Raw genomic sequence first — 26,700 nt, 5'->3', positions numbered from 1 at the left:
TGAGCCTCCCCCGGGGCCCAGTAACCCTTCGGCCTCTCCTGAACTGCAGAGGCTTAGGGCAGAGAGGCGAAGGGAACTGGTCTCTCCCAGGAGGAGTGCTCGCCTTAAGGCCAGGAGAGGCGGGGCTCCTGGGGGCCGGGACCGCCCCCGGCCTTAGAAGAAGATAAAGGTCAGGCAGCCCGGTCCCAGGTTGCGGGAGCAACGTCGTTGTGGAGTACCTGCTTTTACCCAGACCTAGACCTGCACTCCCAGTGTGCCTGTTCCACGCCCGGCTTCCTGCTACTACTCTCCGGTGTTCCTGTTCCTCGCCCGGCTGCCCGCTGCTGACCTACCCATGTTCCTGTTCCCCGCCTGGCTTCCTGCTGCTGCCCTTCCAGCGTTTCTGTTCCCCTGCCTGGCTCCCTGTTTCGGACCTCGCGTCTCATCTAGTGTTCGTCTACCCTGCTAGTGACTCTGGACTGAACTTCGGCTACGGTATTAGTACCTTCCCCCCCCCCCCCGGGGCTAGCACACATCCGGAGTTCAATTGTCTTCAAAGTCCACAACACTTTTGGTAAAGGCTGTTCTCCAGTTGGAGCGTTCGCAGACCTGTGTTTCCCAGTTGTCGGTGTTTAACCCACATTTTTTAAAGATTTGCCTTGAGAGCGTCTTTATACTTCTTTAGAACTGATTGCGGAAACTATTGAGGCATCTCTTTATTAGCTGCGGCCAGCAAAATTCTGGCAAGGATATTAGCAAACCCATCAACAGAAAGTAAGGAACTCTGGACTTTGCAGCACCACTGTGATCATCTACACACTGAAGGATCAACTCACTGTAAATGGATCACAGTCAGTTCCACCTCCGCCTCCCCCCTCCCCACCCCCAGAGAGGGCTGTCAAAAAAACCTTTGCCTCATTTGCAAAGGTTTGATTTGCAGAAGTCATCAAATGGAGCTTTTCAGGGCATGATTTTAGAAGAGCAAAATGCCAGTCAACAAGGACAGATGGCACATGCACAAAACCATCTCTCTCTAGTGGGGTTTTGTGCTGCTAAAAAAATCCCCGCCATCATTTATTGTTTTGATACGTGCCCAGACGACTTTGCTCAGCGATAGAAAAATATGAAAACGGTCAGACAAAAGTTAACAGGTGCTGGGCAAAGCATGAACAGGTGGCTACAATTCTGGAAGCTGTTCTCAAAGCCAGGAATAAGCCCCCCCCCCCCCAAAAAAAAAAATGTGGAGGGGAAAAACCAAAGATTTGAAGACATAGTAGCAAGGTTTCCTTTCCATCTCCATGGATGATTTAGTCTGGTCCTTATTTTCCCAGTGAACCAACCCGGTTTGCACTTCTATTGTGCAGAAAATTCACACTTCTCAACGTTTAAAAACAGTTCTTGGCTCCAAAATAAACCAATAGATAAATATACCCACCATGTCAAAATGTGTACTATAAGGCATCTTTTAAGATACACACAAGAAGTGGAGAAAGATAATACCAACCATGTCATGGCACTGCTGTAGAGAGTTGCACCAGCTGTCAGTTAGCTACCAGGCAAAAGGCAAGGTGATAGGTTTTGGTGTGGGTCATTCCATATCAAGTGATCCAACAAGAATCATTTCAAAGCGCTGATTCTATCAGGGAACACCAAGCTATCTGCTTTGGAACACATTTTTAAAAGAAAAGCCCAACTAGCTTTTCAGACACTTTTGAACTGAATAACTTTCAGCTGATATTATAGTTGGTCTTGTTTATTCTCTTATATTTTACCCCAAGAAGACCCACTTATCATAAATAGAACCCAATAAGGCAGACATGTACAAAATATTTTTTAATGTGATCCCACTGAGATCCCAAGGTGAAATTTTTGCAGGTAGCTCTTAGAAATATTAAATAATCAATACATTTTTGGGGAATTTTAAAATCATATTCATTTTAAAAATCACTTCTAAAAATTTAAAATTTTGTAACTTAAATTTTAAAAATTAAGTAAGTCCATCATTTGACATATCATATTAAAGCCTATGAAGTTCTGAAGAGATTGGGGTTTTTTAGTTTTGACGTATCTCAATCCTGGACTGAGCATTAAAGGTTTTTGTGTACTCCAGCAAGGCCAAAATAGTCAATTTTTTTTAAAATTTCAAACCCTCATAACTCAAAAACAGGATGAGATGAAAAATTAAAATTTCAGATTTCAACTTGGTTTAGTTCATTCAACAAGTGTACAACGTATTAAGAAAATTGGATGCCATGAGGTAAAAAAGTTGGATCACTTTGATATGGAATGGTAAAAAGGTAAAGGTAGAGGACCCCTGGACAGTTAAGTCCAGTCAAAGGCAACTATGGGGAGCTTTCCGGGTCATATGGTCAGCATGACTAAGCTGCTTCTGGCGCAATGGAACACCGTGATGGAAACCAGAGTCACGGAAAAGTAGTTTACCTTCCCGCCACAGTGGTACCTATTTATCTACTTGCACTGGCGTGCTTGTGAACTGCTAGGTTGGCAGTAGCTGGGACAGAGCAACAGGAGCGCACCCCATTGTGCAGATTCAAACTGCCAACTTTCTGATCGTCAAGCCCAAGGGGCTCAGTGGTTTAGCCCAGAGTCACCCGCGTCCCTTGATATGGAATGACCCATGTATAAAGCACAGGATCAGGTTTAAGGTGCTGGTTTTAACCTTTAAAGCCCTATACGACCTAGGACCCTCGTACCTACGGGACCGCCTCTCCTGGTATGTCCCACAGAGAAATTTACGGTCTGCAAATAAAAACACCCTAAAGATCCCAGGCCTCAGAGAGGTTAGGCTGGCCTCAACTAGAGCCAGGGCCTTTTCGGCCGCGGCTCCAATCTGGTGGAACGCTCTGTCACAAGAGACTAGGGCCCTGCAGGACCTGACATCCTTCCGCAGGGCCTGCAAGACAGAGCTGTTCCACCAGGCCTTTTGTCAGGGCGCAGCCTGACCCCCTCCTCTGGCAATCTGCACAAAATTTTGCTTGATGGTTGCCATTAATTTGATTTAATTAATTTTATAATGAATGTTTTAGAATGTTGAACTATTTTGATTGTTGTTGGCTGCCCTGAGCCCGGCTTCGGCTGGGGAGGGCGGGATATAAATAAAATTTATTATTATTATTATTATTATTATTATTATTATTATTATTATTATTATTAATGCAGGATACTGGAAAGATTGCCTCATCTGTTATAGAGCCAATCAGCCACACGGTGCTCTTGCAAGAGATGGCCTCCTGCAGGTACCAACTTATCAGGAGGTCAATTCATTAGGATATAGGAATCAGGCTTTTTGTGTTGCGGCACTCACCCTTTTGGTGTCTGTCTTCCAACAGGCCTTTTAAGTAGAGAACTTACCTTGGACTCAGCTATACAGCTGTAAATAAAAGGTTTCAAGTGTGTTGTAAAGTGCAATATACTAATTTGACACTAGATGGCGAGAGTGAGCTATGCCAAATTCAATGTATTTTTTTCAAACTTTGTTTGTTAAAAAAGGCATTTTCACATTTTATGTGTGTAGATTCCACCCTGTCTACATCTGTATTGGAATTTTCAGATTTTTAACTCTGATTTGTCTTACTGCCTGAAGTGTTGGGCAATCAGCATTGTGGAAACAGCAGTTCAAAATACCTTTTTATTTTATTTTTCCAGGTTCATTCACCAGGTAGGGCTGGAAATGTCCTGTCTGATTCCCAGTCCATGCAGCCGACCCAGAGCTTTGACACACAAACGATTCTTGAAAATGAGTCCTACCCACTGATCTGGACTTTCTAAAAATAGTCACCAGGTTCCAGGATTTTTATTTCTAGGGTTTCCTTGGGGAGAAACTGCAGCTGCTTAGGCCTGCGAGACCAGACTTCCAGTGTTTGCTTTTAGCTAGGTGAGGGCTGTTGCAGTTACTACACTGGAAACGTACTCTGAATATGCCTAGAAGCAGTCTAGCTCCAAGTATTTCATCCATTGCTTTGCCTAGAAGGGCAGAGCCTTCTGCCACTAATACAATCGACATTTCAAATCTAGGCTTGCCCCCAAGTTGCATTAGCTTGAATACATCCCTTATTTATATCAGGAATTTTGGAGTGGAGGCAGGGATTATGATGCCAGCAATGGGCAGAGTCAAACCAGAAGTGGTCTGAGTTTCTGCCAGAAGAGGACAGGACCTGGGCTAAGGGCATATTTCATTCATTTATTTTCACTTTATTACTTTCTATTTAAATTATTTTTATTACTTTATATTATCATTTCATTATAGACTACAGTTGTTGAATAATAATAATAATAATAATAATAATAATAATAATTCAAGTTTTCTCCCTTTTCTTCTTTTGCCTTATAATTCATTCATCTTTAATAAATATTAATATTAATAATAATAATAATTACCTGCCCTACAACTTAAGGTCCCAGGGTGGGTTACACCACAAAAACCCAATACCAGGCAGAGGGCCTTCTCGGCAGGGGCACCCACCCTATGGAACGCCCTCCCATCAGATGTTAAGGAGATGAGTAATTATATAACATTTAGGAAACATCTGAAGGCAGCCCTATATAGGGAAGCTTTTTAAGGTTTTACTATGTTTTTATATATGCTGGAAGCTTCTCAGTCAACCCAGTCAGATGGGTGGGCTACAAATAATAAATTATTATTATATAAAAAACTGTTTTAAACAACTTGAAATCACAAAAATATGGTGGGTTCTAAAAATAACACATTTTCTAAAAATAACACATTTTCAACAAACAAGGTAGCAAAATGTTCAGGAATGGCCAAGCCTCAGCTACCATCACTGAGCCTCTCATGTTTCCGTTCCCCTTTTTCCTTTGCTAGTCATAATTCAAGAAAATCCCAACAAGATCAACAGAAGATTATGCGTAAAACAAGCTTGGAGAGCTTTCGAAATAGACCACCACTGTTAAAGAGAAACTTCTGCCCTTTGCATGGCTAGAATATAGCTTAGAAATGCTTTTAAATAAAAATTAATATTAATGCTGGACTCTAAACCCTGTGATTTGATGGTGCTGATTTTTAATATTGATTTTTTTATGTTTGTATGTTGCACACGGCTTAAGAGAATATTTTGATAAGTGGCTTAGAAATGCTTTTTAAATAAATGGGGGGGGGGAATACTGTCCAAAAGGGCAACTATCACTTTATTTGCTCTGCACCCATTTTTGCTTCGTTCTGCTTCTGCCCCCCTCTGGCATGTGGCCCCCAGAAGTTTCCTCATGAAGGAATGTGGCCCCTGAACTGAAAATGCTCCCATTTCTAGTGGCCTACCTTACTAGACTGTTGTAAGCATTATGGACGAAAGTGAAGAACTTCCAAATACTTGAAAAATTAAGAGGGCAAGTTTGAACATTCCAAATGAATTTTCCAACCCCTGCAAAATAAGACAAGAGCACATAAGGGACCATTTAAGTATTTTATTTCAAACCCCACTCCCCACCCCCTGTCAAACAACCACCCATAGGCAGAAGGGGGGACCCCCAAAAAAACCAACAAAAAAAAAACCAACCCCACAATAGAAATGAGATACAAACAGGAGAGGCAAAGTTCTCTCCCATGGTTGACAAAATTTACCCAATAAAGGAAAGGGGAGGGGATTCCCCCACCCCAACTTTGGGGCAAAATTATTCAGTACATCCGTTTTCCAGACAGCACCTGCAGCAGTTACAAATGTATCCACATGAAAAACCAAAAACGTGCCTATTGATACAATATATACAGACAAGGCCATTCAAATCCCAGTCCTCAGAACAGTCTAACCCCTCCCAAAAGATGTCTTAAACACACCCAAAGTGCATTTATCTTCATATAAAAGCATCTCCCCCTCCCCGTCCCACACGTTTAAGATTGGCCCGCAAGTCTGGTTGGTTTTCGTTTCTTTTAAAACATTTTGTATAGTTTCGAAAATAAATTACAGCAGCTATTTCAATAAATTAAACACACACACACTCACACACACAGCGCAAACTTGGGAGTTCAGCAAAATAGCTAACAACAAAAAAACAAAAACCTTTTCAGTGCAGTCAGGTGGGATCTTACTGAATCAACGTTGCTGGAGGAATACGCAAGGTTTCAAGTCGTACACAAATGCTGGCTTTCCAGTGTTATTACTGAAGCATACACATTCACTTTTGCGTTTCCCACGAACCTTCTCTGATCAAGCGGGGGGTTTAGCAGGGCCTTTTAGTACCATTTTACCTTGTGCAATGGAAAAACTACCAGAGGCATCCCCTGTTCTGCCCAGCCTTTTTGAACTGTCCCAGCAGCTCATAACACTAGTAATTTTACGAGTATAGAGTAATTTTGCGGTCCCTTCAAAAGCGTTCGTTCATGAAAGGATAGGTGGCTCTCCAAACGAGCTCATGGGGCAGTTGCCAAGAAGTGAAATTGACAAGGCCAATTTCTGGGCTAATCCATTTCACCCCTCCGTAAGACTTGTGAAGAGCTTCCAGTTTTGTTCAGCTTCTAATGCCGCAAGCTGGTTGAGCAATCGATTCAGAATTACAGCCAGACAAGTGAACTGATTTGAGTTATGCTGGCTCTTCCTGGGCTCACAAAAGAATATGAGGACTGCCCAAGGTCCAGAAGGCCACCCCCTATACACACAACTTGTATGATGCACTCAACTTGCAGGCGCTAGGAAGTGCAGCTTAGAAGTTGCATGGGCTGGAACCAGGTGAAGCAGCTAGGACTTCAAAGTTTAGAGGGGGCAGGAATCCACAGCTTTTGTGACATCATCAAGGTCAAAACTAAAGCCATATTTGCAAGAGGGAAAATCTCCACTATGGCCAAGTAGTTGATGGCAGCTGACACACAACTTTTTTGGGAGGGGGGCGTTTTTGTAATAATAATAATAATAATAATAATAATAATAATAAGAAGAAGAAGAAGAAGAAGAAGAAGAAGAACTAGTAGTTCAACAGTTTTGGTGTCTTCCAAAAAACAAACAAACAACTCATCCCTGGCCTATTGACAGCTGGCCTGTGAATAGTGTTTTGAAACCCAGGTCGTAGGAGGAACACAACAAAATGCACTTCTATCCAAACACACAGGCCCAAAAGACTTGTATCTAACCAGCCTTGGACTTTCTATGTTCATCTGAATGCAGAAGGAAAAACTTGCACCACTGACCCAGGGCGAAGGTGGTCGCACGTGCATATTTCCACAATGCAGAAATCTGTGAAACCCTAAAACTTGAAGAACCAAAGCATCATCATCATCATCATCATCATCATTATTATTATTATTATTATCATTATCATTATTATTATTATTGAAGGCATCTAGACTTGGTTTTTTACTGTTGCGCTTATGCAACAGTAAAAAGTAATAAAGAAAAAGCAGGGGAGACAGTAAGAGTGGGTAACATTTTGAATCCATTGCATTTTGGATGTACAGTCCCGTTTGACTTCCAAAACATTATCAAACCAAGGCGCGGCTTCCGATTGGCTGCAGGAAACTCCTGCAGCCAATCAGAAAGCCGCGCTGGACATTTGGCTTGCAAAAACCGTTTGAAATCCGGAACACTCATTTCCAGGTTTGCAGCATTCAGGAGCCAATTTGTTTGGGAGCCAAGGCGTTTGAGATCCAAGGTATGAATGTACTGAGGACATACCAGGGATGGATGAACCTTGCCCTCTCCACCTTGCCCTCCAGACTCCCAAGTCTACAGCCTCTCACTAGACCGGCTTCACAGCCCAAGCATTGGATTGGATTGTGTGCTCTTGATGCCTCTTGTTTGTCTGAATAGTGGGTAGAGAGGGGGAGCTTGAGTATGTGTGGAAAACCAGCCTAGTTCACAAAGCTAAAATTGACATTTTGTCTCTGCCCCCCCGCTGGGATGTGGCCCTCACAGGGTTGCCCAGAAAGGAATGTAGTCCTCTGTTTAAGGTTCCCTCACCCAGAAGAAGTAGTAGTAGTTTGGATTTGATATCCCGCTTTATCACTACCCGAAGGAGTCTCAAAGCGGCTAACATTCTCCTTTCCCTTCCTCCCCCACAACAAACACTCTGTGAGGTGTGTGGGGCTGAGAGACTTCAGAGAAGTGTGACTAGCCCAAGGTCACCCAGCAGCTGCATGTGGATGAGCGGGGAAGCGAACCCAGTTCACCAGATTACGAGTCTACCGCTCTTAACCACTACACCACACTGGCTCTCATCCCATGACGAACATCAAAAACCTATGGGCATATTGTTCTTCCACACAGCCAAAGTAAGCACAGATTGATAAGCCTGCCCCCCCCCCCGCCACACTCCAAATTCTAAATTTTATCAAGAGGCATTACTGACCAGAAGGGTGAGAAAAGTACCCACAGTGTACTTCCTAGTTCCATATGCTGGGAGGAAGAAGCTGTAAATTAACTTAAGTAAGGAATATAATGTAGACTTTATAGCAGCCTGCACCGACCTGGTTCCCCCCCCTCCAGACACCCTGGACTACAAGTCCCATCAGCCCCAGCTGTCGCTGATGGGAGTTGTAGTCTCAAACATGTGGCTGGCACCAGGTTGACCAAAGGCTGCCTCACACGGAGGCGATACACCAAGAAACTCCCAGATCCAACCTGAACACAACAAATAAATAAAAATAAATATATATATATATTTAAAAAGGGCAAATGATTCTAAGACAGAGAGCAAAGCCAAAAACACACTCCAGTTTGTTTCGGAGTGTAACAGTTTTTTCATCCCACGCATACCCCTTCTGCTATTACAAAAGGGTGGGAAAATGAGACACTCCGTCAGAAACACACCACAGCAACCATTCAGTCAGGAGCACAGACGACAGAAAGCTACAGTGCAGAATTTAATTCTCGCTGCCCGACACTCACCCACGACGACTCACACATTTCCCAAAAATAGAAAACTCATCAAAAGCAGCCCCAACAAGGGAAGAATTTAAACCAAATGGGTGGAGGAGGGGAAGAGAGATTTAAAAAAAGAGAGGTTCCTTTCACAAGAAATCCATTACAGCAGTGGACTAAGATGGACGCAAGAGCGGCCAAGGGAAGCCACAGGACTCCCTGCAAGTTATTTACACGTGATTGGCCTTTGCTACTTTTAGCAGTCAGTCAACAGAGTTCTAGAGGTGTTCCAAGTTCCACAAATGGCGAGAGGCTCCGAGGAGATACCAGGCTTCCGGCACTGGGTTACGGTTTGTGCGTGTTTGAACAGGATTTTAAGAAACGTTTCCACCCAGCACCATTGGAGGCGACAGGTTTGTGAGACCTTTTGGTCTCTTCTTCTTCCTTGAACCAAATATTTTTCAAGGGGGTGGTGGGAAACAAGGCAGGGGGGTGCGGGGAGAGAGAGAGACAGACAGACAGACAGAGAGGAAAAAACTCTCCAAGTCCACCAAAGATCAGGAAGTGTGCCATTTCAATTGAGGAGAGCAGATACGATGAGCTGGGAAACCACGAAAACTTGAGACAGCCTACAATGCAATCCCAGGCCTTTGCGCTATTCACTAGAGAGGCAGCGACGGCATTCTTTTGCAGATAGGAGCAGAATCTTCAATCTCCTTTTGGTAGTTGAAACTTAATTCCAGCACCTTTTTTAAGTCCTCCTTTGCAGCAACACACACACACAAACTCTCCAAGCACATTAGAACAAAATGGATTGTCTTTCCAGTGCATCATCCTATATCCAAATGCACACACAGGAGGGTCGTCTGGTTCATTTATGATCATTCCTGGCATGGAAAGTGTTCAGTAGTTGCACGTCAGCAAGCCTTCTTTTCCCCCAGGATTGCATTATTTGCTGCCACAAATAATGGCACAGCTCCAAAAGCAACATGGCCCCATGTATTGCAGCAGAGGGCGAGGTCCTTCTTCTCACCTCTCCCCAGTGTTATCAGGAACAAGTCAAGGGGAAGAGTTCCAGGAACTTATAGCTTTCCCATCTCCTATCGCAGGGCACACCCAACTCCTTCATTGGCTCATGTCTACACAAAGTTGTCTTGGCTGCTGTAAGAACTGTGTTGCAAGACGACAGACCTCCAGGGAAGGGCACCAGTTCCACCGCTCAATGCATCTTCAGTTCCCTTAGTTCGCAATCGTGCAAAGATGGGCGATAGAGAGCCTTCTTTTGGGACAGAGCAAATATGGATGCCCAGGCAGTCAATCAAGAGCCAGTTGAAGAACAAAGCAGGAGAATGAGATCCAAGGGCGTGTGTTTGTTTTGGGAGCTCCTGCACAAGAAGTTGCGAGGAACTAAATTTTGGAGCCCACCTCGAAACGCACCAAGTATGAATGGAAAGAAGAGAGGTCCGCTTTCCTTAGACGCCCCTGGGTTTTTGTTTTTAACAGAGGCGATCTTTTCATGGTTCAGCTTTTAGAAGACAATCTACTAGCCATCCTCTAGTTCTTCTTAAGAATATTCCAAAGTCTCAATGACTATAAGCCTCACAGTTTGCTATATCCAGTGTGTAGCGTGTAGACTTCCGGAAGTGGAGGCTGGAGCCTAGGTAAAACTCTTTTTTCACAGAATATGGAGCAAGCTTTACAACATAATAATAATAATAATAAATTAAGGTATCACAGCTTAAAAAAAAAATCACCAAGAAATTATGTCAAGTACCTTTAACTGGACATGGAAAGAGGATTTATCAAACCCACACAGAAAATGCACCTTTTGGATGTCAAAATTACTTCTGAACAGCTGTGAGCTGGTTTGCTATGATAATTTTTTTTTTTAAAAAAAAAATCCCACTCCTTGCTGTTGTGGGGTGAACCATTAAGACAACACACAATATTTCTCTGTATTTAGCAAGTTTCCCACTAGGGCTAGAAGATGAGAATATCCGTCTTCCTTGGATGGGAAACCATGGAAAGCTCACTCCAGACTTTCGTTCTCTCCTTCCCACTCGCACAGCGGGGCCTGGGGTTAAGGTGCTTCACATGTTAAGAAGATTCAAGGAGGCATTTCCTTTGGCCAAGTCTGACTTATCCAGCAGGTCATCTTCGGAGAGACAGGTTGAGATGGGCAGCTCCGAAACTGGCTTCAGGTGCCCAGATTTGCATCTTACTTCCACCTGATATAAGGAAATAAACCACAGCAGCTTGGAGCTCCTGTGTTGATAGCGGCGGGAGGGAAAAGGCAGAGACAGACAGCTAACAGCACTTGCAGTGGGGGGAAAAGCTTCACAATGCTATCCGCATCCCATTTTCATCAGAAGGAAGGCAACAGCGTTCTGGCCCAGCTGGCCAGGCCCTGCCAACACCCCTTAAAATGCCATGGCGATTTTCCATTGTTTGAACAAGCTGACTGCTCCTCCATCCCAGCCTTCCTTATGGAGCAGGAAGCCACAGCTCAGCTCATCATTGGCTGCCCTCCCCAACCCCTCCCTCTGCTCCCCTCTGCCTTTGGCCTTACATCCCCAACACAACTGCTTGATACAGCTGGGTATACCTTGGGCTCAGGCCCTGCTTGCAAAAGCAGTGTTCTCCCACAAGGACAATTTGACAGGGAAACACCGGGGTTGGTTGGTTTTCTCGGCTCGCTAAGTCTCAAGAGTCTGCTGCACCTTCAACCCCAGCCCCCCAAAGCCCACCCCCAGCCCAAAAATGCCAGACAGGTCAACAAAATGTAAAAACCAGCTCACTATTTCCCATGCTGGAAGAAAGGGGAGGGAGGGGGAGGGAAGCACCCAAAAATATAAATTTAAGAAGAAAAATATCATGACATTCTCCATGTTTCCAGGAGCTTGCAGTCCAGTTTTCGGCAGATTCCAAAATATCGTTATGGAACCAGATGGGGTCATGGCTCCTGTTTCTCTGCGCACAGCTGTGCTTTCTTTTCAAGCCCTGGGTCCTCTCTGGAGGCCAAGAAACAGCCAGAAAGCAAGCGCCAGGAGTCGTCTCCAACGCGGCTTCCACAGCGACAGGATACTGGTGACCGAATTCCTAATTTGGGATGGGTGAAGAAAGACAGAGGGGGACAACATTTAAGTTCAGACCACTAGACAGAGCCAAATGGCATCAGATCCTTGCTTTTGCAAATCCAAAAAAATGAAAAGACCAAAGGGCTGGGGGCTGCATATACTTTGCGCTTCTGTGACAGGACAGAACTTCGCATTGGTACAAGTGTGGAATCCCGAAGGATTCTATTTTTTAAAAAAATTAAGTTTCCAGCTTTTATATTTGTGAAGAAGAGCTTATAAGCATGATGCCTGCAGAGCACCGATTCAGACTTCAGACTTGCGTGGATTTCCTTCCTTACAGCTTTTTAAAGTAGCCTTGGACCAAACAGCCCTTCAAAAACAGAGGGCTGTCCTCTGTGAAGTCCAACCCGGACAAAAGGCGCCTGTAAGACCATGAAGCCTGGAGCCTAAAATTACCTGACTGTGTCAGTGGTGTCAAAATAACCACCAGGAAAAGGTGATAAAGACAACAGAAGCAGAAGACAAAACCACTAAGAGGAAAAACTAACTGGAAAAAATAATCAATGAAACAAGTTTTTCTAATGTCTGGCAATAATGCCGTAAGTTTCCAAGGACAATATTTCCCAGTATGAATTCCCTATCCTCCAAGTGTCCTTCCTCCCTGTCCTTCCATCCCTCAAGACCCCTTTGTTCCATTGGCAAAAGCGATCGATACAGCCAGAGTCCCAAACCACCAGGGGCCCACCGAGTCCCAGACTCCAAAGCCTTCATTTCTTTCTAAAGGAAGACCCTTGTTGTACCACAACTCCCATCATCCATGACTACTGGTCCTGCTAGATAGGGATGATGGGAGTTGTAGTCTAACAACAGCAAAGTTTGAGAAATACTGCGTGGTGTGGCCTATGGATGAGAAACAAGATATTGCAGGGGCTCCAACTCCCCTCATCCTCAGACAGCACAGCCAATAGGCCAGGGATGCTGGGAGTTGACAGGCCCGCAGTGTCTGGAGGACCACGGGTTCCTCATTGTAGAACTGTCGAGTTGGAAGGGACCCCATAGTCATCTAGGAAGGAGTCGCAGATGAAGAATCCCTGCTCCAACCCTTGTATATACAATAATTTTTTACATTACCATTGGTGACAGCAGCACGGCGGGAGGGGGGGCCCTCGCTACGTTGAAGACTCTGCCTCTTGCTTCTGTTTGGAAACAAGCTGAGCTTCCTTCAGGGAGAGATACACCTCCTCCTGGGGGTCGTAGTAGTAGAATTTGCGGATGTACGAGATCAGAGGCCTAAGGGAACAGACAGCCGAGGGACACTCAAGAGATCTTGTGGGTTGTGGAGTGGAAGTGAATCACCTCCCTCTTACTTATAAATAAAGACTCGAAAATGGCTGCAAATCGAAACTGGGGTTACCTCTGCAAACACAACGTCAATCTTCAATGGGTAGGAGTTTGGAACCCACTGACTGGGGCTACCCTATACACCCTTGCTCCAAGAGGATTATCATGATGACAGAAAAAAGAGGGAAGGCACAGTAAGATAGAGGCTGGGGGATCTTTTTCAGGTCAAGGGCCGCATGGCCTCAAAAATAAACCTGCCAGGGGCCACATTTCAGTGGGGGAGGGCAGGACTACAGGCAAAAGTGAGCAGAGCGATGGGTGCAACTCCTCCCTTTCTAGGCAATGTTTCAACTGCAGGAGAGTCAGAGGGTTCCAAGCACAAATACCCGCTCCTCTTCATCATCCAGGCAAGCAGAGGATATCGTTCAGGGGACACATTCCAGCTAGGAATAGGGGATGGAGGAGGGTTGGGGTCACGTGGGAAGAACCCCAGAGAGGGCAGGAGGGCTACATTTCTGTGCCCAAGGTTCCCCACCCCTGCCCTAAGAGAAGGACCGACATATACAGGAAGAGACTTAAAACTGTGTTCTACTGCAGATGAGGCCCAGATCTAATTATGTTCAAAATCTTGTTGGAATTCAGCCATCCTAAGGCCTCTGCACCCTGTCCCCAACTTCTGGGTTCTCTGCTCTCTCTCACACACACTCTCTGCCTCTCCCAGGAAAAAGTTAACAGCTCCAGGGCCAGAATCAGCTTCCTTCCCCACACCACCCCAGCTCAACACGCTTCCCTCTGTAACCAACACATAGGAAGTTCTTAAACATTTTGCTAACACCACTAGTTAGTTCAACCTGTAAGTGCGGGAAGGAGAGTATCACAGATAACTCCCTCTACCCTGGTGCCTTTCCAGGCAATTTACAGCACAACAAAAAATGCAGAGCAACTACTCGTTTGTGGAATCCCCAGATGTTTCCCCTCAAGCAAGCCGTTTGCTCCAGGCAACATCCCATTATCCCAGAGTGCAACAGCAGCAGACATTGCGGGTGCTTGGAAAAAAGTTGGTCCTTCTCCCTCCCTCCCTGCCACCGTTTGATGTGGAGTGCTTGCCTGGAATGCCATTGCTCAAGGTCTTGTTGCCACCACTGGATTACTCCATTCCATCTGACGGCATGCAGTTTGTGTGTGTTTGTGCGAACCAGCTCCACCCCTCCCCCCCAAAAAATCACATTTGAGTGATGTGGGGTGATACTTAAAAAAAAAAAAATCTCTCACATTGCATCTGTGATACTCTAGAGCAAAGGTCAGCAAACTTTTTCAGCAGGGGGCCGGTCCACTGTCCCTCAGACCTTGTGGGGGGGCCGGACTATTTTTTTGGGGGGGTGGGGGGATGAACCAATTCCTATGCCCCACAAATAACCCAGAGATGCATTTTACATAAAAGGGCACATTCTACTCATGTAAAAACACACTGATTCCCGGAATGTCTGCGGGCCGGATTGAGAAGGTGATTGGGCTGGATCCAGTCCCGGGCCTTAGTTTGCCTACCCATGCTCTAGATCAGGGTTTCCCAAAATTTGGGTGTCCAGCTGTTGTTGGACTACAACTCGCATCATCCCTAGCTAGCAGGAACAGTGGTCAGGGATGATGGGAATTGTAGTCCAAAAAGTTTGGGAAACCCTGCTCTAGTCACACAGGAAACTCCCTGCTTGATGCTGCAGTCACCGAGTATGCAATGTGCTACGTGTCAACCTAACCCTAAGTGACACAAACACCCAAGGAAGGGAAGGGGCACCTATGTCTCTCCCCAGATACTGTTGGGCTAAAGACTTCACCATCCCTGATACCACTGGCTGTGCAGAAAGAGGGTCCAAAAGTTATCCCATTCTCAAGTTTCTTCTACTGTATATAGCAAGGGAGGAGCATTTTAATCACATGCTGATTTGCATCACCACCTTTAGGAGAGTATACGCCAGTGGCCTCCAAAACCACCCCCCCACCCCCACCCCAAAATTGCTGAGGATCCTGGTGGACCACTTGAAAATTTTCCTGCCCGTGGTAGCCAATGTACTGTGCCATGCTAGGTGCTGCAAGACATGTATTTTTCATTGCTTCTTTTAGCTCTTCATATTGCGTTCCAGTTTCAATTCCGTAGAAGCGATAAAAATGCAACTGAACTAGGACTATTTATTGCAATGGATGTACCATGCCCAACCGGAGATACCCATGGGCTGCCTAAATGAAGGTGAGGGGTCATTGGGGTTCCCACAGAACAGAGTTTGGGAATCCCTGCTATAAGTTATTAGAGGCTCACACAGGTCAACTCCCTCCTCCCGTCCAACTTTCTGTAGGTCACAGTTGTTTTCAGAAGTTTTCCTTTAAAAAAACAAAACAAAAACACCTTAATTTTACAAACCTAGATACCTCTTCATATCTCAGAAGTCCCCTGAGCATGCAGTAAAAAACTCAAAAGCCTTATCTTTGGATGACCCCATTCAGTTTCCAAACTGATATGCACACAACCTCTTGGCTTTGCTATTAGACAGAACAATGATGAAGAAGATGCAGCAGCGAGATTTCTGTACCTAGGCTCTTCCTTAAAATGGAGTTGGAAAAAACACAAAACAAAGCACAGAACAGAACGGAACCTTACTTGGGGAGCGGTAGTTCTGGAATGTGATCGATGCGGACCAGCTGCCTTATCCGGAAGCGGCAAAGGTGCTGTAGCGATTTAACGTTGCTAAACCTAGAGACGGGATAGAGGAGCTGGACAGGGGTCGGAGGGAGACCTGCAAGTTAAAAGTAAGTAAATAAATACATTGGGAGTGGGGGAGAAGTTCTCAGGAAATATCTCTGCAGCTATCTCAGAAACATCTGAGAAAGATATTTGTTAGGAGTGTGAGGCCAAGTGAGTGCTGGAAGCCTCTCCAGCCACTGCCTGTATTGAACACTTGCTGGAAGCCTCTCCAGCCACTGCCTGTATTGGGCACTAGCTGGAAGCCTCTCCAGCCACTGCCTGTATTGGACACTTGCTGGAAGCCTCTCCAGCCACTGCCTGTATTGGACACTTGCTGGAAGCCTCTCCAGCCACTGCCTGTATTGGGCACTTGCTGGAAGCCTCTCCAGCCACTGCCTGTATTGGACACTTGCTGGAAGCCTCTCCAGCCACTGCCTGTATTGGACACTTGCTGGAAGCCTCTCTAGCCACTGCCTGTATTGGACACTTGCTGGAAGCCTCTCTAGCCACTGCCTGTATTGGACACTTGCTGGAAGCCTCTCCAGCCATTGCCTGAGCCCCCGCTCTCCTTCTAGTAAAAGACTTGGCCCTACACATCTGCTATGTGTTAGGAGTGTAGTGGAACTCACAATCAAAAGCATCTAAATGTTTGGCAGGGCAGGAAGCCACGAGTAAAATTTAAGATACTGACGGATGCCAAAGAAGGAGGTGGACTTGCCCTGCCAGACCCCTAAACTTTGTTGTGAACCACCTGCTTTTTGCTGGCTGAGAGAATGGTTGCTTCTTGAAAGCACTGAAGTATTGGATAATGGCAGATGAAGTTGATGGACTATATGGAATTGGCGGAAATGACTGGCAAGATCCAAGACTAGGGAGAAGAGTCGGGGGAAGAAGACTGGAAAAAGTTTAGACTATTTATAGAAATATTGTAAAATTAATGAATGTTAGAAGAATGTTGGAATGAAGTTATATGGCTTTAGTAGAAATGTTATAAGGAATTAAGTATAAATAGATCAATAGAAAATTAAAGGAAAAAATAAGGCAAGAATGTGTTAAGATAATTATAGGATAGAAAACAGAGGAAGATGGAAAGGAATTGCTGAAACAATAAATAGAAGTGGAATACAAAAAGGGAGGTGTGAGGAGGTCGTTGGAAATAAGCGAAGGAAAGATAAGATATTGAAAATGTTTGAGGTGTTTTTAAATTGTTTTTGTTTGTTTTTGTATGTAGTGTTTTTGTATTGTATTTGTATTGTTCTTTTTTTTGTAGTGTTGTGTTGAAATTGTTCGAAAAGTAATAAATATCATTTTTTTAAAAAGCATCTAAATGTTTCACACGCACATTTAAATACATACCTGGAACCCTGGATCGCAAGAAATAAAGGAACTTCCCATTTTTGGAGTGCATGATGGCACGCTTGATGAACTCCACCACGGACTGGCAGCGGTCTTCAAACTTGGGGTGGCACCAAAGGCTGAAGGTCCCTGCCAATGAAGGAACATTAAGAGGCATGTTGGACAGAAAAGCAGAGGGTGGAAGAACATCCATTTGGTATGTGAATGTGTGTCCCCTAGACTCTACAAAATAACGGCAATCTGCACACGTGAGTGGATAGAATGCTAGCACTGAGAGATCAGGCTTAAGAGTCCAACCTATATCACAGATGCTCCCTTGGGCAGATTCCTCTCGGTGTGAACTTGACCTTCTCTGCAAGGTGAGTAGGATGCCACCCTAGGTTAATGCCCTTGCCCTGCCCTCAAGGCTCACCTCTGTAATGCTCCATTCTGGTGTGGTGGGTTATACCCTGTGATCGAAAGCTGAGGCTCAGGATGTACCGAGGATCAGAGCTGTCACGAACCAAGAAGGACCCGTCAGGTTTCCCTTTCAACTTCATTTCAGCATCTTCCCAGTTCATTGGTCCCCAGTACCAACCGCACTGTTGGTTTTTTTCAGAAGAAGAAGAAGAAGAAGGAGGAGGAGGAGGAGGAGGAGGAGGAGGGACATTTTAATTAAAAGGTACATGGAAACCAGTTAGGTTTTTTCCAAGCCTTTTGTAGCTTACTGTCACAGCATAATGATTTGTCTTTGCAACACTGTCTAAGTGACGTTCCACACAATGGGATTTCCTCATCCTTTCGCTGTGCTGTTCCCCCTGCCCCCAAAATCTACTCCAGAATCTGGAGCAGATTTTGATGGTGATCAGGGAACTGCAGGAGAGAAGAAAGATGGCAGGGAAAGTCGGTTGCAAAAACAGAAGTCTGTAGCATGCGTAGAACCGCAGTTTTATGTACAACCCAATGTGTTTTGTTTTTGGAATTGTGGGATAAATGGGAATCAATCTGATTAAACAGCAAGCTTTTACAAGCATGTGGCTGTACATTCCAGCTCCAGCACCTACTCTCTGACTTAGCTAAGGAAATCAGGGTTGAAATAATTTACGCTAAGCAAAAGATTACTTAAATCATCCAGGCACAACTCAAGTAGGCAGTTCCCTGTAAAGTTGTTAGAGGAATTTCACTGGCACAGAACTAGAGAAGCATGAGTCATTTATTTTCCCTTACATTATTACAAAATAAGACACACCAGACTGCAAAACAGCAGAGTAGGCGTGCAGGGCCGACCCACCCATGAGGCAAGGTGACTGACCACCTCAGGCGGTAGGATTCACAGGAGCAGCAGATACCGCTCTCAATCTTTCTTGCCCCACTTGTTCCTGATGTAGGTCTTCCCTGGCCCTTTCTTCCTTGGCAGGGACCAGGGGAGCCATTTTAGGGTCCCGCCTCAGGTGGCAAAATGTCTTGGGCCAGACCTGCATGCACACGCCAGTTCCAAACCAGCTTTAACCATATGCAAAATATAGGGTCAGCAAAACCACAGGTTCTGTGCAAGCTCTGGCAATCCACACTTTACCACACACAGAGGCATTTTACTTTTAGCCTCTGTGCTCACGATGGAAGCCGAGCATCATCACAACGGAACCATCATAAGAACCTCCGCCGTACTTTCAAAAAATATATTTTCAGCCTTTCTTTTTCTATTTTTTAAAAAATTATTTATCCTTTCCAAATTTATACATTTTGCTAATTTTACAATCATTTTAACATTTCAAAACTTCGACTTCCTTCCCCTTCTTCCTGCGGTTCCTTAAATTTAATTTTAATATCTTCTGCAGATCCAAATTAACTTAATTTGCTCATTTATTCATCTACTTTAAATATATACTCTTATAAAACTGCAGATTAGTACAACAATCCTGCCAATATTCTTATCTGTTTACAATTCATCTGTAAATATTCAATAAACCAATTCCATTCTTTTACAAAAAGATTGGTTATCTTGATTCTTTATTCTTCCGGTAAGTTCCGCCATTTCTGCATATTCCATCAGTTCTGGTATCCATTCTTCCTTTGCTGGGACTTCTGCTTCTTTCCATTTTGGGGCGAGTAACATTCTCGCCACTGTAGTAGCATACATGAATAAGTTTCTATACAGTTTAGGTAGTTCTGTCCCTATAATTACCAAAAGAAAAGCTTCTGTTTTGTTTTGTTTTTTACAAACAAAATCCTTTTCAATTCATTATGTATCATTTCCCAATAAGCTTTAACCTTACTACAAGACCACCACATACGCTAAAGAGAACCTTCTTTCTCTTTACATTTCCAACGCTTATTTGGTTTAGGTCAGCCTTACTTTTTCTAGCTCCCGCAAACTAGCTGCAAAACTGCTCGAGTCAGGCCGGTAGAGAGGGCACTGGAGGTGCTGTGCAGGTTGGCTGTGTACCGCTTCTGGTGCTCTGATCGGGATGATCCGGGGAAACGCATCTGAAAGGGGAGAGGAAAGGGTTAAGACACCCAAAGAATTAAAAAGCCAAGAAGGCTGGTGGCAGCTGCCCATGGCAGCAAAATTCTATGCCGGTCCTGAACAGGACATTACCGCCCCGCTCCCAACACAATGAAGAGACATTACTGAAAGTATAGACCAGGCATAGGCAATCTTGGTCCTCCAGATGTTTTGGGACTACAATTCCCATCATCCCTGACCACTGGTCCTGTCCGCCAGGGATGATGGGAGTTGTAGTCCCAAAACATCTGGAGGGCCGCGTTTGCCTATGCCTGGTATAGACCCTGCACCACAAGCAGTGGCAGCCTTCCAGATGATGTTGGACTATTACTCCTATCATCCCTGACCACTGACGTTTGCTGGGGATGATGGGAGTTGAAGTCCGACAACATCTGGAGGGCCACAGGTTCCCCATCTCTAGCCTACAGCTGCCAAGAAACTGCTCAAAACCCTAATATACTCTCTGAAATGTCATTAGAAGTTATATATATATATGTGTACACACACACACCACAGCAATATAAGAACTGGATTAAAACATCAATCAAGAAAACTGCTTGGATTAAATTATATAAATTTGGAATTAATTTGATATTAACTGGTATTTGTACACAGTGGTACCTCTGGTTACGAACTTAATTCGTTCTGGAGGTGTGTTCTTAACCTGAAACCGTTCTTAACCTGAGGTCCTACTTTAGCTAATGGGGCTTCCTGCTGCTGCTGCCACACCGTCAATGCACGATTTCAGTTCTCATCCTGAGGTAAAGTTCTTAACCTGAGGTACTACTTCCGAGTTAGCAGAGTCTGTAACCCGAAGTGTTTGTAACGTGAGGTGTTTGTAACCCGAGGTACCACTGTAATTGGCAAAATTGTACTAATCCTGGGTAAACATTGGAAAACTAATAAAAATTTATTTATTAAAAAAACACCTTAATACAGTATAATCTAAGCCTCCTACAGTAAGCTTCACTCCCTATATCAGACCTACCCATTTTCCACAAACCAATTCTTACTATTACAGTGGTACCTCGGCTTTCGAACATCTCCGCTGACGAACATTTCGGTTTTTCGAATGCCATAAACCTGGAAGTAAATGCTTCGGTTTTCAAACACGCCTCGGAAGTCGAACATGCCACACGGCTTCCACTGAGTGCAAGATCAGTGAGGCCTAGCTGAGTTTTCGGTTTTCAAACGTTTCAGAACTCAAACAGTCTTCCGGAACGGATAACGTTCGAAAACCGAGGTACCGGTGTATAACCATTGTGTGCTCACCTTGGTGCCAAAGACAGCACTGGGCATCCTTGGGCAGCTACTAGGGCATCAGCAAAACCCACTTGCGATACCTGCCCTGAGCACCCTTGGTTTTGTTTTTTCACCCCTGGGCTGGCACTCTGAGCAGCATTGGGCAGCTGGATCTAGCCAACCTTTAAAATTCCCCTAATGCCCCCCAAACTTAGCATTGGTGTGAGTCGCTGTGGGAAACTGAGGCGCCACTAAATCAAGAGCCAGCTCTGGCCCACCTCCTCCCCTGCTTTCCTCCTGGCGAGAGGTAAAACTTTCTGGAAGGGAAGAGTGGTGGAGGAATGGAGCTCTTTGAACATAGGAAAAGAACCTGGCAAATGAATATTATGATTAGCTAGATTGGTCTCCTTTCTATAGATAGCTATGCTCAGATATCTTTAACCTTAAACACAATACCGAAATCAGCTAAAAAGAACTTTCCTCTATTTCTGACGTTCAGGCCATTGGAAATGTAACCACAATCAAGGAGGAGGAATCGTCAGACCTTGGGGTACCCCAAGGTTGGCAGAGGTACAAAATGTTTGGGGGGGGAGCTAAGCAGGGCTGGGGAGGATCCCAAACAACCCAAAGAGGACTGAGCGAGTTTAGTGGTCACAGAATGCTATTTTGGTGGGGGGGGGGCAGAAATCCAGGCGGGAGGGGGGATGCAATGGAGTACTTCTGGAGCGGGCTTGGCTGGCTGACCGGATCAGGAGCACTTCTCCATGCAACGTTTTGTTGCAGCGCTCACTTCTCTTTAGCTAGCTATCTAGAATATTCATATCAACCACCAGTAGCCAGGAAACACTGTGTAGGAAGACCTTCAGTTTCTCATTGGCTGACGAAAGGGAACCCTAGATGTTTCTAGAGGTAGATCTCCCCCAGGCAGGGCATTCCATAAGGCAAGTGCCACTGCAGGCTAAATCCCTAATTAGTTCCCTGGCTGAGATCTCACTACATGCAGGGGAACAGAAGAAAGAGGCATCAGCCACAGGTCTCAGAAGGATGGAGTGGGGCTGAACCACACAGGAAGCAGAAGCTGTGGTGGGGCTGGGGAAAGGAGGGGCGACACAGAAGCTAGACACTGGACACTCCCAGTTGGGGAAAGCAAGTCTCTAGACCAGGGTCTCCCAAACTTGAGTCTCCAGTTGTTGTTGGACTACAACTCCCATCATCCCTAGCTAGCAGGACAAGTGATCAGGGATCATGGGAACTGTAGTCCCATAAAAACACCTGGAGACCCAAGTCTGGGAAACACTGCTTTAGGGTTGACATGTCTTGTTTTGGAGGGGAAACCTGGCAATCTGGGGCATGGGTGGCTTGGGGTCAGGCTCTGTATTGGGGGGCAACTGCACACACACAAAAACCTCAACAACTTTCCAGATATTTACTTCTTGAAATATGGCAACCCCACTCTAGACACACACTGCACCATTGCCCCAACAGAGGGAACAGCTCTTAATAGGGCTTCTGCTGACTTCCTACTTTGTTTCTGGCTATTAATTTAACTGGGCAGTTTTAAACAAGCTGTTGTATGACCCATGTCTTTTTAAAAATGAGGAGGCGGGAAACATGCCTTTGCTAAAACGAACCATTCCATAGCCTCAACTCACCTAAAGATGAACACCTTAAACCACATCAGGTACACAAACTGGCAATCCCTTCCTAGTATAAATCAGGCAGGAATCATCGTTGCTTGGTTAGAACAGTTTTATTCCAGGAGGCTCTGGCACTGCAAATGTTCCTCTGATGTTACATTCCTCCAATGTTTCATGCATGTCGTATATTTTACGCTTTTATTTTGTAAACTGGTTTGGAGACCCGGATGGTGAAAAGCAGGGTATAATTTATTCCATCCAGGAAAAAGAGCTCCAGAGATGTGGAGCTGTCGCCAAGGCTGCCTGCAAATATAGCTCAGTTCAGTAAATTTTAACCCAGTCTCCCTCAAGGAACTTATAGGGGTAATAAAGTGCCTATATCTTGGGAGGTTTAAGCCACTAGATAAAAGAAAGTCACTAACAGAGGGAGGAATTCTAAATACTGTACAGCCCTGGTTGGCCACAAGGGACAGCAAAGTCATATACTTTTGGGGCCACCTTTAGCGGGAAATCTCAGTGGAAGCCCGTTCAATTCCGAAGCAATTCTATATTACGTGGGTAGCAAGAAACTCCTTTAAGGAGGTCGCTGATAAGGGGAATGGCAGGTTCTAATAATGCTTAGTAAATGTGCTTGCTGGTTTGGGTTGAGATACTGTTTGAGTTATACCACTCGGCAAGGCAGGCTATACTGGGCAATGTGGGGCAGAGTCCCACTGTTATTTTTTTCTGCACCCCAAAATCCAAAGCTGTAACTCAGCCTTCCCATGCCTCACCATCCCACTGAGTCATGTTCATTCAGAAACTTTTCTAGAGCAGAGCCGTGTGTCGCGACATGTGAGTGTGTCAGCTGCAGTGTGTAAGTGTGCCGGGCAAGCACTCCCCATGCTCCTTCCGGGGCTGGAAAGGCGTTAGTTTAACCTCCGGTTTGCGAGTAAAACTGAATTAAAGGTAAAGGGACCCCTGACCATTAGGTCCAGTCGTGGCCGACTCTGGGGTTGCGGCGCTCATCTCGCTTTATTGGCCGAGGGAGTCGGCGTACAGCTTCCGGGTCATGTGGCCAGCATGACTAAGCCGCTTCTGGCGAACCAGAACAGCGCACGGAAACGCCATTTACCGTATTTTTCGCTCTATAAGACGCACCAGACCAGAAGACACACCTAGTTTTTGGAGGAGGAAAACAAGAAAAAAAATATTCTGAATCTCAGAAGCCAGAACAGCAAGAGGGATCGCTGCACAGTGAAAGCAGCAATCCCTCTTGCTGTTCTGGCTTCTGGGATACCTGCGCAGCCTGCATTCGCTCCATAAGACGCACACACATTTCCCCTTACTTTTTAGGAGGGGAAAAGTGAGTCTTATAGAGCAAAAAATACGGTACCTTCCCGCCGGAGCGGTACCTATTTATCTACTTGCACTTTGACGTGCTTTCGAACTGCTAAGTTGGCAGGAGCAAGGATTGAGCAACGGGAGCTCCCCCCATCGCGGGGATTCGAACTGCCGACCTTCTGATCAGCAAATCCTAGCCACTGTGGTTTAACCCACAGCGCCACCTGCGTCCCTTTAAACTGAATTACTGTGTCGCAAAATGATGCAAAACCGAGTTACTGTGTCACAAAACAATGCATGTCTAAAAAGTGTGTGACCGGCATGAAAAGTTCAGAAAGCTCTGTTCCAGAGGCTTTTCTGCCCACCACTTTTTTGGTATAACCAGCTGAAAAATTACGCGGACTCCTAGAAATGCAAGACTTCCAGGGGTCCAAGTTTCCCCCTCTGACACTCTGGTCCAAGAAGCATGCTTAAGTATCTGCTGTATTTTTTAATTTTTGCGGGGGAGGAAAATGGGAAGAAAACCAGTTGACCTTGCCTCCCCTTAGCTGCCCTATCCATCAGTATAGCAGCTTCACTGGTTACCAGTATCACTGCTGGCCATTGTGCAACAGCAGCATTATGGAGCCACCACTCACTTCTATGGGAGAGCAAAGAGGAAGGCAGAGCACAGCTAAGGTGGTGCTCCCCCCCTCCAATTCCAGACACCCGTTACACCAGTGTGAGGACAGTGCAGGCAAGTTCACTACCAGCAAGTCAAATCCATGGCACCAAGGACCAACAATGCTGACAGCAGCAGCTCTGGTTAAAAATAGCAACCCAGAACGCCCACGACTCTACCGTATATTCAATTACTCCAATCATTTGAAAGTTAAAGTATCTGCAAAATTCTGCTCCAGACCATCCCATAGTAGCTAATAGGAGCAAGGCAAAATTTGTCAGGAGCCTTGAAAAGGGGCCAGGAGGAGAGGGTTTCAGCTGAATTCTGTACACATGGCTTGGCATCTCCAGCCTGACCAAGAGAAGGGGTGCAGTGCCATGGAATTTTTTTGCGTACTATTCTGTTTCTTGCACACCGCCTTGAGTCCAAAAATCTGATAATTCAAATGGAAAGCCCAGCTCCAGGGAGGGGAGGCGGAAATTTACAGCGGAATTTTTTGGAAACCACGAGGATCAAAGCTAAACTGACCCGGGGCGTGCGGCGGAGGCGGCGGAGGCAGAGGAAAAGACTGGAGGGACGAAGACCCCATCGGACCCACTAAGACAGATGTAGGCAGTGTCCCACTGATATCGTCTAGAAGAAGAACATAAAAAATAATTGAAATGTCCAGGAACTAAGAAAAACTCAAATGGGTGTAAGACAGGCTCGCATTAGCTTCACCTTCTCCAAGACCCAAACATTCACCTTGAGAGTCTTCTACATCAATTAAAAAAAGTGTGAAGACACATGCTTAGCAAAGGTTTATCCATACTTATTTGTGGCATGCACAGATTGTAAAGTGTTGGCTATCTTGCGTACTAAGATGAAAAGCTACCCTTTCAGGAAAAGTTTCCTTGGGTGGGTGGGGAGGGAAACAACTTCAGATGCTGCAATACTTCATCTTTTGATGGTCTCTTAGCCATCTGTCAATATGGTTGCCCATAAGCCATTTATTCCTGGGATTGTTTATCACCATTTAATAATGTGAGCAATCACTTCTCATAGGCAGAAAGGTGTCCCAACGTGTATGCACACATATACACACACACACTGGTGTTGCTGAAGAGGCAAAAGTTCATATATTGACTTGCGGGGTGCAAAATCCTTCGAAAGACCAGGTCTTAACATGATCATAGACTCAGAGGCAGAAGGGACCCCAAGGGTCATCTAGCCAACCCCCCTGAAATGCAGGAATCTCAGAATCCAGTCTCCCATCCAATTTGAAACCATACCAAACCCTGCTTAGCTTTGCAAATGTGCAGGCAATTTTATCGCTGCACCAAGGAATCCGTTTAAATCTGAGAGATGCTGAAGGTGGGCTGGTGGGTGCTGTTTTTTTAAATAGAATAGCTATATTTTATGGAAAGCAGGTGTAACAGCTTGGAAGGTTCAGCCACGCCAGCACAGCCCACCAGACATGCCCACCAAGGGATCAGCGAAACTTCCTGGCTTTGTCTGTGACTGCAAAATAGGGAGGAGGAGCCCACAAGCACCTGCCAAACCATAACCCACAGTTGGCTGGTTCCATTTGCAAAGGTGGAAGACGTGCCAAACAGGCCTGACTCAGTGTTCCCCCGAAAAAGGGCTTCATTTCAACATCCCTCCAGATGTTGCATTATCCCTGGCATCTGGAGGACCACAAGTCTCCCCTCCCCCGCTTTAGACGCTGGCAATGCTGCCACTCTGCCTGCCTTTATATAGCAGGAAACTTCAGGCACAGGAGCCAAACACAGCTGTCCATCTGGCCCCTCGGGGCTCTCTCCAAACTACTTCCTTCATCACTGGCCTGCTTTCCCCTCCCTTGACTGCTTTTGCCAGGCTGGAAAGCGCCCTTGACCTGGGATATTATCTACTGCTGCTCACTTGGGCGGAAGATGGGAGAGATATGCGTGTGCACACACGCGTAGAAACTTCTGGCTTGTGTGGCTAGAACACAACATTGCACCCTGCGCATTCTGGCCTCACCCACAACCAGGAAGGAATGTGAAAGGTCCCTGATTTATT

The 26,700-nt window shown here is 45.4% G+C and overlaps 1 protein-coding gene across 2 annotated transcripts in view; it reads right to left on the bottom strand.

The window, feature by feature from the left end:
• Positions 1–5,403: 5,403 nt before the first annotated feature.
• The window catches only part of SOCS7 (suppressor of cytokine signaling 7), a 33,330-nt gene continuing 12,033 nt past the window's right edge, over positions 5,404–26,700 (bottom strand). Inside the window, exons 4-10 of one of the 2 annotated variants that reach the window (XM_081167250.1) lie at positions 25,186–25,290; positions 19,645–19,775; positions 17,722–17,890; positions 17,310–17,438; positions 15,870–16,005; positions 13,010–13,168; positions 5,404–11,900 (exon numbers count right to left, since the gene is read on the bottom strand). In XM_081167250.1, the coding sequence (XP_081023376.1) occupies positions 13,048–13,168; positions 15,870–16,005; positions 17,310–17,438; positions 17,722–17,890; positions 19,645–19,775; positions 25,186–25,290 (791 nt within the window). In that variant the 3' untranslated portion in view covers positions 5,404–11,900; positions 13,010–13,047. The remainder of the gene's footprint in view (positions 11,901–13,009; positions 13,169–15,869; positions 16,006–17,309; positions 17,439–17,721; positions 17,891–19,644; positions 19,776–25,185; positions 25,291–26,700) is intronic. The other variant, XM_081167251.1, reaches the window with a different exon arrangement.

Source organism: Podarcis bocagei (assembly GCF_964188305.1).
Source record: "Podarcis bocagei genome assembly, chromosome: 13".
Classification (NCBI taxonomy): Eukaryota; Metazoa; Chordata; class Lepidosauria; order Squamata; family Lacertidae; genus Podarcis; species Podarcis bocagei.
The sequence above is the reverse complement of the archived record's forward strand: the minus strand, read 5'-3'. Positions and strand labels throughout refer to the sequence as shown.